At 41.6% G+C, this 20,924-nt stretch overlaps 2 protein-coding genes across 2 annotated transcripts in view; one reads left to right on the forward strand and one right to left on the reverse strand.

Moving 5' to 3' along the window:
• The window catches only part of LOC128662496 (leucine-rich repeat and transmembrane domain-containing protein 2-like), a 114,861-nt gene extending 104,610 nt beyond the window's left edge, over positions 1–10,251 (forward strand). Inside the window, exon 3 of the mRNA XM_053716276.1 lies at positions 9,806–10,251. Coding sequence (XP_053572251.1) covers positions 9,806–10,236 — 431 coding nt within the window. The 3' untranslated portion in view covers positions 10,237–10,251. The remainder of the gene's footprint in view (positions 1–9,805) is intronic.
• CACNA2D4 (calcium voltage-gated channel auxiliary subunit alpha2delta 4) overlaps positions 1–20,924 on the reverse strand; it is a 1,345,448-nt gene that overhangs the window by 343,557 nt on the left and 980,967 nt on the right. The window lies entirely within an intron of this gene.

Genomic DNA, 20,924 nt, shown 5'->3' on the forward strand with positions numbered 1-20,924 from the left:
CTGCAACCATCAACCCTACTACTTCCATGCACTGAGCTATGGAAGGACGTGGAACAGAATGAAGAACTTGACAAGCGCTTAGAAGCTTTGATTTTCTGACCTCTGTCAGAAAAAATCCTCATTTCTAAGGAATCTATTATTGTTCCCAAGAAGGGAACTCTTGTTGACGGAGACAGAGAACTTTTTTCTACGTTCACCTTCCATCCGTGCGATCTGAGAAAGGCCAGAAAAATGTCTGTATGAGCCTTTGCTTTTGACAGGGACGACGCTTGTATTAGAATGTCGTCCAGGTATGGTACTACTGCAATGCCCCTCGGCCTTGGAACCGCTAGAAGGGACCCGAGTACCTTTGTGAAAATCCTTGGAGCAGTGGCTAACCCGAATGGGAGGGCCACAAACTGGTAATGTTTGTCCAGAAAGGCGAACCTTAGGAACTGATGATGTTCTTTGTGGATAGGAATATGTAGGTATGCATCCTTTAGATCCACGGTAGTCATAAATTGACCTTCCTGGATAGTGGGTAGAATCGTTCGAATGGTTTCCATTTTGAACGATGGTACCCTGAGAAATTTGTTTAGGATCTTCAGATCCAAAATTGGTCTGAATGTTCCCTCTTTTTTGGGAACTACGAACAGATTTGAATAAAATCCCATTCCCTGTTCTTTTATTGGGACAGGGTGTATCACTCCCATTTTTAACAGGTCTTCTACACAATGTAAGAACGCCTGTCTCTTTATTTGGTTTAAGGATAAGTGAGACATGTGGAACCTTCCCCTTGGGGGTAGTTCCCTGAATTCCAGAAGATAACCCTGAGAAACTATTTCTAGTGCCCAGGGATCCTGAACATCTCTTGCCCAAACCTGAGCAAAGAGAGAGAGTCTGCCCCCTACTAGATCCGGTCCCGGATCGGGGGCTACTCCTTCATGCTGTCTTGTTAGCAGCAGCAGGCTTCTTGACCTGCTTACCCTTGTTCCAGCCCTGCATAGGTTTCCAGGCTGGTTTGGGCTGTGAGGCATTACCCTCTTGCTTAGAGGATGCAGAATTCGAGGCCGGTCCGTTCCTGAAATTGCGAAAGGAACGAAAATTAGACTTATTCTTGGCCTTGAACGGCCTATCTTGTGGAAGGGCGTGGCCCTTTCCCCCAGTGATGTCTGAGATAATCTCTTTCAATTCTGGTCCGAAGAGAGTTTTACCTTTGAAAGGGATGTTAAGCAATTTTGTCTTGGATGATACATCCGCTGACCAAGACTTTAGCCAAAGCGCTCTATGCGCCACAATTGCAAACCCTGAATTTTTCGCCGCTAATTGCAAGGCGGCATCTAAAATAAAAGAGTTAGCCAACTTAAGTGCGTGAACTCTGTCCATAACCTCCTCATATGGAGTCTCTCTACCGAGCGACTTTTCTAGTTCCTCGAACCAGAACCACGCTGCAGTAGTGACAGGAACAATGCACGAAATGGGTTGTAGAAGGTAACCTTGCTGTTCAAAAATCTTTTTAAGCAAACCTTCCAATTTTTTATCCATAGGATCTTTGAAAGCACAACTATCCTCGATAGGAATAGTAGTGCGCTTGTTTAAAGTAGAAACTGCCCCCTCGACCTTAGGGACTGTCTGCCATAAGTCCTTTCTGGGGTCGACCATAGGAAATAATGTCTTAAATATAGGAGGGGGAACAAAAGGTATGCCGGGCTTCTCCCACTCCTTATTCACTATGTCCGCCACCCGCTTGGGTATAGGAAAAGCGTCGAGGTGCACCGGAACCTCTAGGAACTTGTCCATTTTGCATAATTTCTCTGGAATGACCAAGTTGTCACAATCATCCAGAGTAGATAACACCTCCTTAAGCAGTGCGCGGAGATGTTCTAATTTAAATTTAAATGTCACAACATCAGGTTCAGCTTGTTGAGAAATTTTTCCTGAATCTGAAATTTCCCCATCTGACAAAACCTCCCTCATGGCCACTTCAGATTGGTGTGAGGGTATGACAGAACAATTATCATCAGCGCCCTCCTGCTCTTCAGTGTTTAAGACAGAGCAATCGCGCTTTCTCTGATATGCAGGCATTTTGGATAAAATATTTGCTATGGAGTTATCCATTACAGCCGTCAATTGTTGCATGGTAATAAGCATTGGCGCACTAGATGTACTAGGGGCCTCCTGCGTGGGCAAAACTGGTGTAGACACAGTAGGAGATGATGTAGTATCATGTCTACTCCCCTCATCTGAGGAATTATCTTGGGCAATTTCATTATCTGTGGCAGTACTGTCCTTACTTTGTTTGGACGCTATGGCACAATTATCACACAAATTTAAATGGGGAGACACATTGGCTTTCATACATATAGAACATAGCTTATCCGAAGGCACAGACATGTTAAACAGGCTTAAACTTGTCAACAAAGCACAAAAACAGAATTTATGTTTACCTGATAAATTACTTTCTCCAACGGTGTGTCCGGTCCACGGCGTCATCCTTACTTGTGGGATATTCTCTTCCCCAACAGGAAATGGCAAAGAGCCCAGCAAAGCTGGTCACATGATCCCTCCTAGGCTCCGCCTACCCCAGTCATTCGACCGACGTTAAGGAGGAATATTTGCATAGGAGAAACCATATGTTACCGTGGTGACTGTAGTTAAAGAAAATAAATTATCAGACCTGATTAAAAAAACCAGGGCGGGCCGTGGACCGGACACACCGTTGGAGAAAGTAATTTATCAGGTAAACATAAATTCTGTTTTCTCCAACATAGGTGTGTCCGGTCCACGGCGTCATCCTTACTTGTGGGAACCAATACCAAAGCTTTAGGACACGGATGAAGGGAGGGAGCAAATCAGGTCACCTAAATGGAAGGCACCACGGCTTGCAAAACCTTTCTCCCAAAAATAGCCTCAGAAGAAGCAAAAGTATCAAATTTGAAAATTTAGAAAAAGTGTGCAGTGAAGACCAAGTCGCTGCCTTACATATCTGATCAACAGAAGCCTCGTTCTTGAAGGCCCATGTGGAAGCCACAGCCCTAGTGGAGTGAGCTGTGATTCTTTCAGGAGGCTGCCGTCCGGCAGTCTCATAAGCCAATCGGATAATGCTTTTAATCCAGAAGGAGAGAGAGGTAGAAGTTGCTTTTTGACCTCTCCGTTTACCAGAATAAACAACAAACAAAGACAAAGTTTGTCTGAAATCCTTAGTAGCTGCTAAGTAAAATTTGAGAGCACGAACTACATCCAAGTTGTGCAACAAACGTTCCTTCTTTGAAACTGGATTAGGACACAAAGAAGGCACAACTATCTCCTGATTAATGTTTTTGTTAGAAACAACTTTTGGAAGAAAACCAGGTTTAGTACGCAAAACCACCTTATCTGCATGGAACACCAGATAAGGAGAAGAACACTGCAGAGCAGATAATTCTGAAACTCTTCTAGCAGAAGAAATTGCAACCAAAAACAAAACTTTCCAAGATAATAACTTAATATCAACGGAATGTAAGGGTTCAAACGGAACCCCCTGAAGAACTGAAAGAACTAGGATGAGACTCCAAGGAGGAGTCAAAATTTTGTAAACAGGCTTGATTCTAACCAGAGCCTGAACAAAGGCTAGAACATCTGGCACAGCTGCCAGCTTTTTGTGAAGTAACACAGACAAGGCAGAAATCTGTCCCATCAAGGAACTTGCAGATAATCCTTTTTCCAATCCTTCTCGAAGGAAGGATAGACTCTTAGGAATCTTAACCTTGTCCCAAGGGAATCCTGCAGATTCACACCAACAGATATACCAAATTATGTGGTAATTTTTCTGGTTACAGGCTTTCAGGCCTGAACAAGAGTATTAATAACAGAATCTGAGAACCCTCGCTTTGATAAGATCAAGCGTTCAATCTCCAAGCAGTCAGCTGGAGTGGGTCGAACGGACCTAGAACAAGAAGGTCTCGTCTCAAAGGTAGCTTCCATGGTGGAGCCGATGACATATTCACCAGATCTGCATACCAAGTCCTGCGTGGCCACGCAGGAGCTATCAAAATCACCGACGCCCTCTCCTGATTGATCCTGGCTACCAGCCTGGGGATGAGAGGAAACGGCGGGAACACATAAGCTAGTTTGAAGGTCCAAGGTGCTACTAGTGCATCCACTAGAGCCGCCTTGGGATCCCTGGATCTGTACCCGTAGTAAGGAACTCTGAAGTTCTGACGAGAGGCCATCAGATCCATGTCTGGAATGCCCCACGGTTGAGTGACTTGGGCAAAGATTTCCGGATGGAGTTCCCACTCCCCCGGATGCAATGTCTGACGACTCAGAAAATCCGCTTCCCAATTTTCCACTCCTGGGATGTGGATAGCAGAGATTCTACCCGAGACCAAAGACCCTGAGCTTTCAGGGATCCCCAGACCGCGCCCCAGCCCATCAGACTGGCGTCGGTCGTGACAATGACCCACTCTGGTCTGCGGAAGGTCATCCCTTGTGACAGGTTGTCCAGGGACAGCCACCAACGGAATGAGTCTCTGGTCCTCTGATTTACTTGTATCTTCGGAGACAAGTCTGAATAGTCCCCATTCCACTGACTGAGCATGAACAGTTGTAATGGTCTTAGATGAATGCGCACAAAAGGAACTATGTCCATTGCCGCTACCATCAAACCTATCACTTCCATGCACTGCGCTATGGAAGGAAGAGGAACGGAATGAAGTATCCGACAAGAGTCTAGAAGTTTTGTTTTTCTGGCTTCTGTCAGAAAAATCCTCATTTCTAAGGAGTCTATTATAGTTCCCAAGAAGGGAACCCTCGTTGACGGAGATAGAGAACTCTTTTCCACGTTCACTTTCCATCCGTGAGATCTGAGAAAGGCCAGGACAATGTCCGTGTGAGCCTTTACTTGAGGAAGGGACGACGCTCGAATCAGAATGTCGTCCAAGTAAGGTACTACAGCAATGCCCCTTGGTCTTAGCACCGCCAGAAGGGACCCTAGTACCTATGAGAAAATCCTAGGAGCAGTGGCTAATCCGAAAGAAAACGCCACGAACTGGAAATGCTTGTCCAGGAATGCAAACCTTAGGAACCGATGATGTTCCTTATGGATAGGAATATGTAGATACGCATCCTTGAAATCCACCTTGGTCATGAATTGACCTTCCTGGATGGAAGGAAGAAGTGTTCGAATGGTTTCCATCTTGAACGATGGAACCTTGAGAAACTTGTTCAAGATCTTGAGATCTAAGATTGGTCTGAACGTTCCCTCTTTTTTGGGAACTATGAACAGATTGGAGTAGAACCCCATCCCTTGTTCTCCTAATGGAACAGGATGAATCACTCCCATTTTTAGCAGGTCTTCTACCCAATGTAAGAGTGCCTGTCTTCTTATGTGGTCTGAAGACAACTGAGACCTGTGGAACCTCCCCCTTGGAGGAAGCCCCTTGAACTCCAGAGAATAACCTTGGGAGACTATTTCTAGCGCCCAAGGATCCAGAACATCTCTTGCCCCAGCCTGAGCAAAGAGAGAGAGTCTGCCCCCCACCAGATCCGGTCCCGGATCGGGGGCCCGCATTTCATGCTGTCTTGGTAGCAGTGGCAGGTTTCCTGGCCTGCTTTCCTTTGTTCCAGCCTTGCATAGGTCTCCAGGCTGGATTGGCTTGAGAAGTATTACCTTCCTGCTTAGAGGACGTAGCCCTTGGGGCTGATCCGTTTCTGCGAAAGGGACAAAACTTAGGTTTATTTTTGGTCTTGAAAAGACCTATCCTGAGGAAGGGCGTGGCCCTTGCCCCCAGTGATATCAGAGATAATCTCTTTCAAGTCAGGGCCAAAGAGTGTTTTTCCCCTTGAAAGGAATGTCAAGCAATTTGTTCTTGGAAGACGCATCCGCTGCCCAAGATTTTAACCAAAGCGCTCTGCGCCACAATAGCAAACCCAGAATTTTTTCGCCGCTAACCTAGCCAATTGCAAGGTGGCGTCTAGGGTGAAAGAATTAGCCAATTTAAGAGCACGAATTCTGTCCATAATCTCCCCATAAGAAGAAGAATTACTAATAATCGCCTTTCCTAGCTCATCAAACTAGAAACACGCGGCTGCAGTGACAGGGACAATGCATGCAATTGGTTGTAGAAGGGAACCTTGCTGAACAAACATCTTTAGCAGACCTTCTAATTTTTTATCCATAGGATCTTGGAAAGCACAACTATCTTCTATGGGTATAGTGGCGCGCTTGTGTAGAGTAGAAACCGCCCCCTCGACCTTGGGGACTGTCTGCCATCAGTCCTTTCTGGGGTCGACTATAGGAAAACAATTTTATAAATATGGGGGGAGGTACTAAAGGTATACCGGGCCTGTCCCATTCTTTACTAACAATGTACGCCACCCGCTTGGATATAGGAAAAGCTTCGGGGGGCCCCGGGGCCTCTAAGAACTTTTCCATTTTACATAGTGGTTCTGGAATGACCAGATAATCACAATCATCCAAATTGGATAACACCTCCTTAAGCAGAGCGCGGAGATGTTCCAACTTAAATTTAAAAGTAATCACATCAGGTTCAGCTTGTTGAGAAATGTTTCCTGAATCTGAAATTTCTCCCTCAGACAAAACCTCCCTGGCCCCCTCAGACTGGTGTAGGGGCCCTTCAGAAACCATATCATCAGCGTTCTCATGCTCTACAGAATTTTCTAAAACAGAGCAGTCGCGCTGTCGCTGATAAGTGGGCATATTGGCTAAAATGTTTTTGATAGAATTATCCATTACAGCCGTTAAATGTTGCATAGTAAGGAGTATTGGCGCACTAGATGTACTAGGGGCCTCCTGTATGGGCAAGACTGGTGTAGACGAAGGAGGGGATGATGCAGTACCATGCTTACTCCCCTCACTTGAGGAATCATCTTGGGCATCATTTTTACTAAATTTTTGTATGACATAAAATACATATAGTTAAATGAGAAGGAACCTTGGTTTCCCCACAGTCAGAACACAATCTATCTGGTAGTTCAGACATGTTAAACAGGCATAAACTTGATAACAAAGTACAAAAAACGTTTTAAAATAAAACCGTTACTGTCACTTTAAATTTTAAACTGAACACACTTTATTACTGAATATGTGAAAAAGTATGAAGGAATTGTTCAAAATTCACCAAAATTTCACCACAGGGTCTTAAAGCCTTAAAAGTATTGCACACCAAATTTGGAAGCTTTAACCCTTAAAATAACGGAACCGGAGCCGTTTTTATATTTAACCCCTTTACAGTCCCTGGAATCTGCTTTGCTGAGACCCAACCAAGCCCAAAGGGGAATACGATACCAAATGATGCCTTCAGAAAGACTTTTCTATGTAACAGAGCTCCACACACATGCAGTTGCATGCCATGCTGTCCTCAAAAACAAGTGCGCCATACCGGCGCGAAAATGAGGCTCTGACTATGATTAGGGAAAGCCCCTAAAGAATATATCAAAATACCCAGAATAAATGATTCCTCAAGGCTAAATATGTGTTAATAATGAATCGATTTAGCCCAGAAAAAGTCTACAGTCTTAATAAGCCCTTGTGAAGCCCTTATTTACTATCTTAATAAACATGGCTTACCGGATCCCATAGGGAAAATGACAGCTTCCAGCATTACATCGTCTTGTTAGAATGTGTCATACCTCAAGCAGTAAGAGACTGCACACTGTTCCCCCAACTGAAGTTAATTGCTCTCAACAGTCCTGTGTGGAACAGCCATGGATTTTAGTTACGGTGCTAAAATCATTTTCCTCATACAAACAGAAATCTTCATCTCTTTTCTGTTTCTGAGTAAATAGTACATACCAGCACTATTTTAAAATAACAAACTCTTGATTGAATAATAAAAACTACAGTTAAACACTAAAAAACTCTAAGCCATCTCCGTGGAGATGTTGCCTGTACAACGGCAAAGAGAATGACTGGGGTAGGCGGAGCCTAGGAGGGATCATGTGACCAGCTTTGCTGGGCTCTTTGCCATTTCCTGTTGGGGAAGAGAATATCCCACAAGTAAGGATGACGCCGTGGACCGGACACACCTATGTTGGAGAAAAACGTTTTAAAACAAAACCGTTACTGTCACTTTAAATTTTAAACAGAAACACTTTATTACTGAATATGTGAAAAACTATGAAGGAATTGTTCAAAAATTACCAAAATTTCACCACAGTGTCTTAAAGCATTAAGAGTATTGCACACCAAATTTCAGAGCTTTAACCCTTAAAATAACGGAACCGGAGCCGTTTACAAATTTAACCCCTATACAGTCCCAGCTACAGCTTTTGCTGAGATCTAACCAAGCCCAGAGGGGAATACGATACCAAATGACGCCTTCTAGAAACTTTTCCAGCTATTTTCAGGTCCTCACACATGCATCTGCATGTCTTGCTCTCAAAAACAACTGCGCAGTAAAGGCGCGAAAATGAGGCTCAGCCTACAACTGGGAAGGCCCTCCCTGACTGGAAAAGGTGTCTAACATAGTGCCTGCCGTTAAAAAACGTTCCCCAAGCTTATAAATGTGAAATATCATCATAAACATGTATAAAATGCCCAAATAAAGCAATCGATTTAGCCCATAAAAGTGTCTACCAGTTTTATAGCCCATATTAAGCCCTTTATTCTGTTTGAGACTAAGAAAATGGCTTACCTATCCCCATGAGGGGAAAAATGACAGCCTTCCAGCATTACACAGTCTTGTTAGAAATATGGCTAGTCATACCTTAAGCAGAAAAGTCTGCTAACTGTTTCCCCCAACTGAAGTTACTTCATCTCAACAGTCCTACGTGGAAACAGCAATCGATTTTAGTTACTGTCTGCTAAAATCATCTTCCTCTCACAAACAGAAATCTTCATCTTTTTCTGTTTCAGAGTAAATAGTACATACCAGCACTATTTTAAAATAACAAACACTTGATAGAAGAATAAAAAACTACATTTAAACACCAAAAACTCTTAACCATCTCCGTGGAGATGTTGCCTGTGCAACGGCAAAGAGAATGACTGGGGTGGGCGGAGCCTAGGAGGGACTATATGGCCAGCTTTGCTGGGACTCTTTGCCATTTCCTGTTGGGGAAGAGATATTCCCACAAGTAAGGATGACGCCGTGGACCGGACACACCAATGTTGGAGAAATAATTATTCATGATATAAATATAAAAAAAAAATGTTTTATAAGGGTAAAAAGAGATATGTATATGATGACAAGGTGCTTGAATGGAAAGGGCTATATTGTGTGTGTATGAGTGTATATATGTGTGTATTTATATATATATATATATATATACATACATAATATAATCACATATATACACATGTATATACATGTATACACAAACACATATATATATATATATATATATATATATATACACACATATATACACACTTCAGAGCCCTTTCCACTCAAATACCTTATATAAAATATTTATAACTACCTTCGGGTTTGGTGCTGTAGGTCTGACGCAGTGTTGTGTTAGCGTGTGAGCAAGCAATATGTGTTAGATTACTTTCAACTTGTAACATAAGCGCTGACCCACTCAAATTAAGTTTACTTTTAGCAGTTTGCGAGCAAACAAAAACATTTTTTTTAGCGTTTCATGTGTAATCTGGCCATACAGTATAATTTGGAAGCATAGCAAAGTGCAGCACTGCCTGAAGAGAAGAGATGGACATCCCCAATTTGCTTTTTGATGTATAGGTGAATATTAAATGTTAAAATAACTAAACTTATATTTATTGCAGTTGTAATTACTTGCAAATAAACTGATAAAATAGGGATCTACATCCTACACACAGCAGAAATATTTTTTTTTAATCCACTTTTCTCTCTCCTTGCAGGGGGTAAAATAGATGAGCTGCAGTGCACGCTGCCCAAGGATTTGCGTGGAAGAGACATGCGCACTGTACCAGTTGAGATGTTCAGCTACTGTTCACAGCTGGAAGATGAGAACAGCTCTGGTCCTGGGGACAGGCAGGTGCCACCTTGCGCCAAAGGTAGCCCTGTCCCATCTGAGCCAGAGCCAGCTCCGGACTGTCCCCAAAGACAGCGTTACCGGCCTGCCAGTGTCAGGCGTGCAATTGGAACAGTGATTATAGCTGGTGTGGTGTGCGGTGTGGTTTGTATTATGATGGTCGTAGCAGCTGCCTATGGATGTATCTACGCCTCCCTAATGGCCAAATACCATCGGGAGCTGAAGAAAAGGCAGCCACTGATGGGGGACACTGAGGGCGAGCAGGAGGAACAAAGGCAAATCTCCTCTGTGGCATGAAGGTCCCACTCATAATTCCACCACTCGACTAGCTGTTACAATGTATCATTCTCTTGGAGAGAATATGTCTCTGTGTACCCCTCTCTGATGATATTGCAAACTGAGCCCTGTTGGCAACGAATACCAGAGCTGCAATAACATAAACTCACCTTCTGCCAACTTTAATAACTGTGGCACAGTTAAAGAGGTTTCATTCTACAAGTACAAATCAGAGTTTTTAGTCCAGTGTTGCTAAAACTCTGAGGTTTTTTTTTTATCTGGAGCTCTGAAATAAATGAGGGTCATTTCTAAATATCAACATTGAGAAGAAAAATGCTAAACTATCAGAGATCAGACAGATTGCATATATGATGGTTAATGAAAGTGGATGAAAATGCACATGCAGGACTGTATATGTAATCCTTTCAATGCAAAAAATAGTCTGTAATCTTGATGCTGAAAGCACAGCAAACATCCCAGGGGAATGGGTGGGTCGGTAGAAAAGGCATTTTCTTATTAGCCAAAGGTGTTTTCTGTATTGTAAGTACCTTTAGCTGAGATGGTACCGGGCAATATTAACAAGGAAAACTTTCTAGTATCACCAGTTACTGTGTTAATAAGACGCTGACTCACTAAAATTCATGTCTCTATAGTTTAGTGAATCAGCATCACAGAATAACATTGTCTGATGAAATGATGCTGAGTGCCAGTTATAAGCAGTGTCTATAAGCTTGTGGGATGTGGAAATGAACTAGTTAATCTCCCCAGACATAAACCTGTGTTCCTAAGAATGGGGCTACTGTACATGCATAAAACTAACTAAAAGATTAGTGTGAAGCTGCCATCATACCTATGTATATTACGTATGTGCACAAAATGTTACCTATGAGTTTAATAGGCAAAGCCTACATTTTATTAATAACATATAAAAACATAATTTATGCTTACCTGATAAATTCCTTTCTTCTGTTGTGTGATCAGTCCACGGGTCATCATTACTTCTGGGATATAACTCCTCCCCAACAGGAAATGCAAGAGGATTCACCCAGCAGAGCTGCATATAGCTCCTCCCCTCTACGTCACTCCCAGTCATTCGACCAAGAATCAACGAGAAAGGAGAAACCAAGGGTGAAGTGGTGACTGGAGTATAATTTAAAAAATATTTACCTGCCTTAAAAAACAGGGCGGGCCGTGGACTGATCACACAACAGAAGAAAGGAATTTATCAGGTAAGCATAAATTATGTTTTCTTCTGTTATGTGTGATCAGTCCACGGGTCATCATTACTTCTGGGATACCAATACCAAAGCAAAAGTACACGGATGACGGGAGGGATAGGCAGGCTCATTATACAGAAGGAACCACTGCCTGAAGAACCTTTCTCCCAAAAATAGCCTCCGAAGAAGCAAAAGTGTCAAATTTGTAAAATTTGGAAAAAGTATGAAGCGAAGACCAAGTTGCAGCCTTGCAAATCTGTTCAACAGAGGCCTCATTCTTAAAGGCCCAAGTGGAAGCCACAGCTCTAGTAGAGTGAGCTGTAATTCTTTCAGGAGGCTGCTGTCCAGCAGTCTCATAGGCTAAACGAATTATGCTACGAAGCCAGAAGGAGAGAGAGGTAGCCGAAGCCTTATGACCTCTCCTCTGACCAGAGTACACGACAAACAGGGAAGACGTTTGTCGAAAATCCTTAGTTGCCTGCAAGTAGAACTTGAGGGCACGAACTACATCCAGATTGTGTAGAAGACGTTCCTTCTTTGAAGAAGGATTCGGGCACAGGGAAGGAACCACGATCTCTTGATTGATGTTCCTGTTAGTGACTACCTTAGGTAAGAACCCAGGTTTAGTACGCTGAACTACCTTATCTGAATGAAAAATCAAATAAGGAGAATCACAATGTAAAGCTGATAACTCAAAGACTCTCCGAGCCGAAGAAATAGCCATTAAAAATAACACTTTCCAAGATAACAACTTTATATCAATGGAATGAAGGGGTTCAAACGGAACTCCTTGTAGAACGTTAAGAACAAGGTTTAGACTCCATGGCGGAGCAACAGTTTTAAACACAGGCTTGATTCTAGCTAAAGCCTGACAAAAGGCCTGGACGTCTGGATTTTCTGACAGACGCCTGTGCAACAAGATGGACAGAGCTGAGATCTGTCCCTTTAATGAACTAGCCGATAAACCCTTTCCTAAACCTTCTTGTAGAAAGGACAATATCCTAGGAATCCTAACCTTACTCCAGGAGTAACCTTTGGATTCGCACCAGTATAGGTATTTACGCCATATCTTATGGTAAATCCTTCTGGTAACAGGCTTCCTAGCCTGTATCAGGGTATCAATAACCGACTCAGAAAAACCACGTTTTGATAAAATCAAGCGTTCAATTTCCAAGCAGTCAGCTTCAGAGAAGTTAGATTTTGATGTTTGAATGGACCCTGTATCAGAAGGTCCTGTCTTAGAGGTAGAGACCAAGGCGGACAGGATGACATGTCCACTAGATCTGCATACCAAGTCCTGCGTGGCCATGCAGGCGCTATTAGAATCACTGATGCTCTCTCCTGTTTGATTTTGGCAATCAATCGAGGAAGCAGCGGGAAGGGTGGAAACACATAAGCCATCCCGAAGTTCCAAGGTGCTGTCAAAGCATCTATCAGAATCGCTCCCGGATCCCTGGATCTGGACCCGTAGCGAGGAAGTTTGGCGTTCTGGCGAGACGCCATGAGATCTATCTCTGGTTTGCCCCAACGTCGAAGTATTTGGGCAAAGACCTCCGGATGAAGTTCCCACTCCCCCGGATGAAAAGTCTGGCGACTCAAGAAATCCGCCTCCCAGTTCTCCACTCCCGGGATGTGGATTGCTGACAGGTGGCAAGAGTGAGACTCTGCCCAGCGAATTATCTTTGATACTTCCATCATTGCTAGGGAGCTTCTTGTCCCTCCTTGATGGTTGATGTAAGCTACAGTCGTGATGTTGTCCGACTGAAACCTGATGAACCCCCGAGTTTTTAACTGGGGCCAAGCCAGAAGGGCATTGAGAACTGCTCTCAATTCCAGAATGTTTATTGGTAGGAGACTTTCCTCCTGATTCCATTGTCCCTGAGCCTTCAGAGAATTCCAGACAGCGCCCCAACCTAGTAGGCTGGCGTCTGTTGTTACAATTGTCCAGTCCGGCCTGCTGAATGGCATCCCCCTGGACAGATGTGGCCGAGAAAGCCACCATAGAAGAGAGTTTCTGGTCTCTTGATCCAGATTCAGAGTAGGGGACAAGTCTGAGTAATCCCCATTCCACTGACTCAGCATGCACAATTGCAGCGGTCTGAGATGTAGACGTGCAAAGGGTACTATGTCCATTGCTGCTACCATTAAGCCGATCACCTCCATGCATTGAGCTACTGACGGGAGTTGAATGGAATGAAGGACACGGCATGCATTTAGAAGCTTTGTTAATCTGTCTTCTGTCAGATAAATCTTCATTTCTACAGAATCTATAAGAGTCCCCAAGAATGGAACGCTTGTGAGAGGAAAGAGAGAACTCTTCTTTTCGTTCACTTTCCATCCATGCGACCTTAGAAATGCCAGAACTAACTCTGTATGAGACTTGGCAGTTTGAAAGCTTGAAGCTTGTATCAGAATGTCGTCTAGGTACGGAGCTACCGAAATTCCTTGCGGTCTTAGTACCGCCAGAAGGGCACCCAGAACCTTTGTGAAGATTCTTGGAGCCGTAGCCAATCCGAATGGAAGAGCTACAAACTGGTAATGCCTGTCTAAGAAGGCAAACCTTAGATACCGGTAATGATCTTTGTGAATCGGTATGTGAAGGTAAGCATCCTTTAAATCCACTGTGGTCATGTACTGACCCTTTTGGATCATGGGTAAGATTGTCCGAATAGTTTCCATTTTGAACGATGGAACTCTTAGGAATTTGTTTAGGATCTTTAAATCCAAGATTGGCCTGAAAATTCCCTCTTTTTTGGGAACCACAAACAGGTTTGAGTAAAACCCTTGTCCTTGTTCCGACCGCGGAACCGGATGGATCACTCCCATTAATGACAGATCTTGTACACAGCGTAGAAACGCTTCTTTCTTTATCTGGTTTGTTGACAACCTTGACAGATGAAATCTCCCTCTTGGGGGAGAGAATTTGAAGTCTAGAAGGTATCCCTGAGATATGATCTCTAGCGCCCAGGGATCCTGAACATCTCTTGCCCAAGCCTGGGCGAAGAGAGAGAGTCTGCCCCCCACTAGATCCGGTCCCGGATCGGGGGCCCTCGATTCATGCTGTCTTAGGGGCAGCAGCAGGTTTCCTGGCCTGCTTGCCCTTGTTCCAGGACTGGTTAGGTTTCCAGCCTTGTCTGTAACGAGCAACAGCTCCTTCCTGTTTTGGTGCAGTGGAAGTTGGTGCTGCTCCTGCTTTGAAATTCCGAAAGGGACGAAAATTAGACTGTCTAGCCTTAGCTTTGGCTTTGTCTTGAGGCAGGGCGTGGCCCTTACCTCCTGTAATGTCAGCGATAATTTCTTTCAAACCGGGCCCAAATAAAGTTTGCCCCTTGAAAGGTATATTAAGTAATTTGGACTTAGAAGTTACATCAGCTGACCAGGATTTTAGCCACAGCGCCCTACGTGCCTGAATGGCGAATCCTGAGTTCTTAGCCGTAAGTTTGGTTAAATGTACTACGGCCTCCGAAATGAATGAATTAGCTAGTTTAAGGACTCTAAGGCTGTCCGTAATGTCGTCCAGCGTAGCTGAACTAAGGTTCTCTTCCAGAGACTCAATCCAAAATGCTGCCGCAGCCTTAATCGGCGCGATGCATGCAAGGGGTTGCAATATAAAACCTTGTTGAACAAACATTTTCTTAAGGTAACCCTCTAATTTTTTATCCATTGGATCTGAAAAAGCACAGCTATCCTCCACCGGGATAGTGGTACGCTTAGCTAAAGTAGAAACTGCTCCCTCCACCTTAGGGACCGTTTGCCATAAGTCCCGTGTGGTGGCGTCTATTGGAAACATCTTTCTAAATATTGGAGGGGGTGAGAACGGCACACCGGGTCTATCCCACTCCTTAGTAACAATTTCAGTTAGTCTCTTAGGTATAGGAAAAACGTCAGTACTCGCCGGTACCGCAAAGTATTTATCCAACCTACACAATTTCTCTGGTATTGCAACAGTGTTACAATCATTAAGAGCCGCTAAAACCTCCCCTAGTAATACACGGAGGTTCTCCAATTTAAATTTAAAATTTGAAATATCTGAATCCAATCTGTTTGGATCAGAACCGTCACCGACAGAATGAAGCTCTCCGTCCTCATGCTCTGCAAGCTGTGACGCAGTATCAGACATGGCTCTAGTATTATCAGCGCACTCTGTTCTCACCCCAGAGTGATCACGCTTGCCTCTTAGTTCTGGTAATTTAGCCAAAACTTCAGTCATAACAGTAGCCATATCTTGTAATGTTATCTGTAATGGCCGCCCAGATGTACTAGGCGCCACAATATCACGCACCTCCCGGGCGGGAGATGCAGGTACTGACACGTGAGGCGAGTTAGTCGGCATAACTCTCCCCTCGCTGTTTGGTGAAATTTGTTCAATTTGTACAGATTGGCTTTTATTTAAAGTAGCATCAATACAGTTAGTACATAAATTTCTATTGGGCTCCACCTTGGCATTGGAACAAATGACACAGGTATCTTCCTCTGAATCAGACATGTTTAACACACTAGCAAATAAACTTGCAACTTGGTTACAATCTTATTTAACAAAAACGTACTGTGCCTCAAAGAAGCACTAAACGATTAAATGACAGTTGAAATAATGAACTGAAAAACAGTTATAGCATCAATCCTTGAAAATAACACAACTTTTAGCAAAGGTTTGTTCCCATTAGTAAAGTAACAATAATTAAATTTGAAACATAAAAATTACAGAGCAACGTTTTTAATCACAGTCAATATATAAGTCTCACAGCTCTGCTGAGAGAATCTACCTCCCTTCAAAGAAGTTTGAAGCCCCCTGAGTTCTGTTAGAGATGAACCGGATCATGCAGGAAATACAAGAGTAACTGACTGGAAATTTTTGATGCGTAGCAAAGAGCGCCAAAAACGGCCCCTCCCCCTCACACAACAGCAGTGAGAGAGAAACGAAACTGTCACAATTAAAACAAGCAACTGCCAAGTGGAAAAATAATGCCCAAACATTTATTCACTCAGTACCTCAGAAAATGCAAACGATTCTACATTCCAGCAAAAACGTTTAACATAATAAATACCTATTAAAAGGTTTAATGTACTTTTAACAGAGTAATTCCAGTGAAATACCATCCCCAGAATACTGAAGTGTAGAGTATACATACATGTCATTATAACGGTATGGCAGGATTTTCTCATCAATTCCATTCAGAAAATAAAAACTGCTACATACCTCAATGCAGATTCATCTGCCCGCTGTCCCCTGATCTGAAGCTTTTACCTCCCTCAGATGGCCGAGAAACAGCAATATGATCTTAACTACTCCGGTTAAAATCATAGTAAAAACTCTGGTAGATTCTTCTTCAAACTCTGCCAGAGAGGCAATAACACGCTCCGGTGCTATTGTAAAATAACAAACTTTTGATTGAAGTTATAAAAACTAAGTATAATCACCATAGTCCTCTCACACATCCTATCTAGTCGTTGGGTGCAAGAGAATGACTGGGAGTGACGTAGAGGGGAGGAGCTATATGCAGCTCTGCTGGGTGAATCCTCTTGCATTTCCTGTTGGGGAGGAGTTATATCCCAGAAGTAATGATGACCCGTGGACTGATCACACATAACAGAAGAAAGAGCACGTTTTAAATATTACAGTTTTTTTTCGCAAGAAATAAATATTTAAAACGGGTTCTTAAAAACTGGGCTTTATATCCCTGATATTTATTACCAATGTGGAACTTAAAGAGACATGAAACGCACATTTTTTTCTTTCACTATTTAGAAAGAGCACTCAATTTTAAACAACTTTACAATTTTCTTCTATTTTTTTAATTTGTTTCATTCTCTTGAGATCCTTTGTTGAAAAGCATATCTAAATAGGCTCAGTAGCAGCTGCTGATTGGTGGCTGTACATAGATGCCTCGTGTAATTGCCTCACTCATGTGCATTGCTATTTTTTTCAACAAAGGATATCTGAAGAATGAAGCAAACGAAATAATAGAAGTAAATTGGAAAGTTGTTTAAAATTGTATTCTCTGGGGCCGATATATCAAAGTGCAGCAGACATGATCTGCTGTCCGCCGCACATCGATAAATGCCGACAGCTAATCGGCCGCTAGCAGGGCGTATCAATCAACCCGATCGTATGTGATCGGGCGGATTGCTGTCCGTCACATTAGAGGTAGCGCACAAGTTAAGGAGCAGCGTTCTTAAGACCGCTGCTTCTTAACTCCTGTTTCTGGCGAGCCTGAAGGCTTGCGTGGAAACGGGTGTATACGGCCCCATTTGGGCCGTGACAAATCAGCCCCTCTATCAATTCAAAATGTTACTAGGTTTACATAAAAGTTAGTAATTAACAGTAAAATGATTACAAAAAATACAAAACCAAATGCACATTATAATAAATAATACTAGTAAATTCTGAATATATACGTACTAATGATTGCCTGCTTCAGTACCTTAGTTATTTTTTGTATCCCTTTAAAACTAGTACAGATTAGTCAATCTTGTTCACACAAATTCTGCAAGAAAGAAATTCCCTGCACCCAAAATTCTTAGCCACTCTTTACTGTTTGTTATAAAATGTTTTATTGCTTTTACAATCACTCTCTTTCTCTGTGTATGTGTATATATATATATATATATATATCTCAAAAGTCAAAATAGCGTATAGCCCAGCACTCCAACCAGGTGGAGCAGCCACAACCTGGGTGCAATCCTTATAAGAGATAGTTAAAGAACAATGTAGAAGAAGGGCACTCTCAGGGTTTGTATAGAGACAAATATTTTCTTTATTCCTAGAACATTAATACATGGTCGACGTTTCGGCCCTCAGTTGGGCCTTCATCAGGACAGGTATTATCTTTAAACTGCCGAGTGGCAGTAGTCATAGATCCAAACAAGCAAAATCTATGACTACTGCCACTCGGCAGTTTAAAGATAATACCTGTCCTAATGAAGGCCCAACTGAGGGCCGAAACGTCGACCATGTATTAATGTTCTAGGAATAAAGAAAATATTTGTCTCTATACAAACCCTGAGAGTGCCCTTCTTCTACATTGTTCTTTATATATATATATATATATATATATATATATATATATATATATATATATATATATCTGTATTTATTTAGATTAGTGGTTTTTATTTATTTATATATATGTGTATATATATATATATATATATATATATATATTTATTTATATATATTAAGGAATAAATACTTACTATGAAAAGAAGAGTTCACTAATGGATTTTAGTATTTTGAGCTGCAGAGTAAAAACTTGATAATTGCTATATTTACAAATAAATATTAAAGGGACATTAAACACTTTGAGATGGTAATATAAAATTATAAATTGTGTATATATATATATATATATATATATATATATATATATATATATATATATATATATATAAATTAAACAGGACGGCCGGCACTTGCTTCTGTTAAAAAGTCCAAATTTATTCAACAAAAATTTAAAAGGAAACGCTGCAATGAGTAGCTGACAGCAAACAGCAAAAAGCAATTGTGTTAGTCTTATATATATAAATAAACTCTCCAATATACTGTACTTTCATTATTCCTTTTGTCCCCGTTTCCTATATGCATTCTAAAATTGTGAGCTTTTCAGTTCCTATTAGAAATGGAAGTGCAGAACACTGTTATATTCCACACAGCCATTGGCTGCACACTTTAGTGACCTTTTTTAACTGTCTCTAATTGGCCACAGCAGAGAAGGTAACCTAAGTTACAACATGGCAGCTCCCATTGTTTTATAGAGACTAAAACAATACGCTTATTTTGTCAATATTTAAACAGCTAATGAAACTTTAAAAAAATGTTTTTGTTATTCTCAGATCAATTTTTTCTTTGAATGAATCTTTCTATCTAGCATTTAATGTCCCTTTAAGTACTAACAGTAAGCTGTTTAAATTTAAATATTTTCATTCCCATATTGGCAATGCCTAATGCTTATAAAATTTGTATAAAAAATGATGTCAAATATTTTTTTTCAGGGACCCTAAAAATGGTCACCTCCTTCAGTTTTGCACAGCTGTTTTGTACTGTATAATCCCATAGCCCTGCAGCTTTGGAGGAACCACACTTATATATATATATTTTATAAACAGAGCCATAGGTCTGTTAACACTTGCATAATGTTTTTAAAGTAACACATTTTATGGACTGTTTTCAGAAGGGCAGCATTTTTTTACACTGATTGATTCATTAAAAAATTATATTTCAACTATTAATTTAATGTTAAAGTATTCTGCAGGTTAGGATGATACTGAAGCAAGCAATACAAATATGAGGGAAATGGAAAGAAAATGGGAAATATATATATTTTTATACTTTAATGGAGAGATATTTTAGCCCATTTCCTGCACTTTGTTGTACTAAATGTCCTTATTCTATGTATAAATAAATAAAGTAGTTTCACTTTGAAAGCACTTAACTAAACAAATGTAATCATAAATGGTGTCAATTTGTTCTTAAATTTCCTGTGCTTGAATTTTTTGTCCGAAGCTGCATCATTATGTGGATATTATTCCTAGAGAGTACTGAGGGTAGTAAGGTTCACTATCATTTAAGGGTTTTAATGTAGTTAGTATGGGAGGTGGGTATAGGTGTGTATGGGCATTATTTCAAGGGGACAAAAAATTCAAATATCTCCCCTGGCAATAATAATTTTAATATAGACAATTACTTATATACATATAATTGGATATAAAAAGCTACATTTCAGGGAACATTTAATTCCTCTTGTCCCCACCTCCAAACACTGATGGAGGTGAATATACATTTTTAGGGCACGTTTAATCTGTTTGTTTGCATTTACATTTATCATTGCATTTAACTGTTTGTACAGACCCGCCCCTGCTCTTCAACAACCAATTACAAGAAAGCAGGGCCAGTCAATCATCCAGAACCACCACCTCTGAGGTACGGAGAGGTTAAGAAGCAATAGTCCTTTTACTTTTAGTTTCTGAAATGGTTAGCAGACTCATATGAGCAAACCTGGACCTCAGCTACTCCAAAGAAGTCTCTGCTGCTTTATAAATAGAGTTCATAGCAATGAAGCCATAGATCACATCAATATGGCATGAAGCACACTGGCCCTTTAAAGAACCATAACCCCAAACACAACCTAACCTCACTACACTATTAACCCCTAAAGCATAATAACCACCAACACAATTCTAACCCCACCACACTATTAACCCCATAAAGTGCCATAACCACCAATGCAACCTAACCCCACAACACTATTAACCCCTAAAGTACCTTAACCCCTACACAACCTTACCCTACTATACTATTAACCCTTATTGACACATAAGCAACAGCAGTAAGCAAACAAAAACATAATTTATGCTTACCTGATAAATTTATTTCTCTTGTGATGTATCGAGTCCACGGATTCATCCATACTTGTGGGATATTCTCCTTCCCTACAGGAAGTGGCAAAGAGAGCACCTACAGCAGAGCTGTCTATATAGCTCCTCCCTTAGCTTCAC

This window comes from Bombina bombina, chromosome 6, assembly GCF_027579735.1.
Source record: "Bombina bombina isolate aBomBom1 chromosome 6, aBomBom1.pri, whole genome shotgun sequence".
Classification (NCBI taxonomy): domain Eukaryota; kingdom Metazoa; phylum Chordata; class Amphibia; order Anura; family Bombinatoridae; genus Bombina; species Bombina bombina.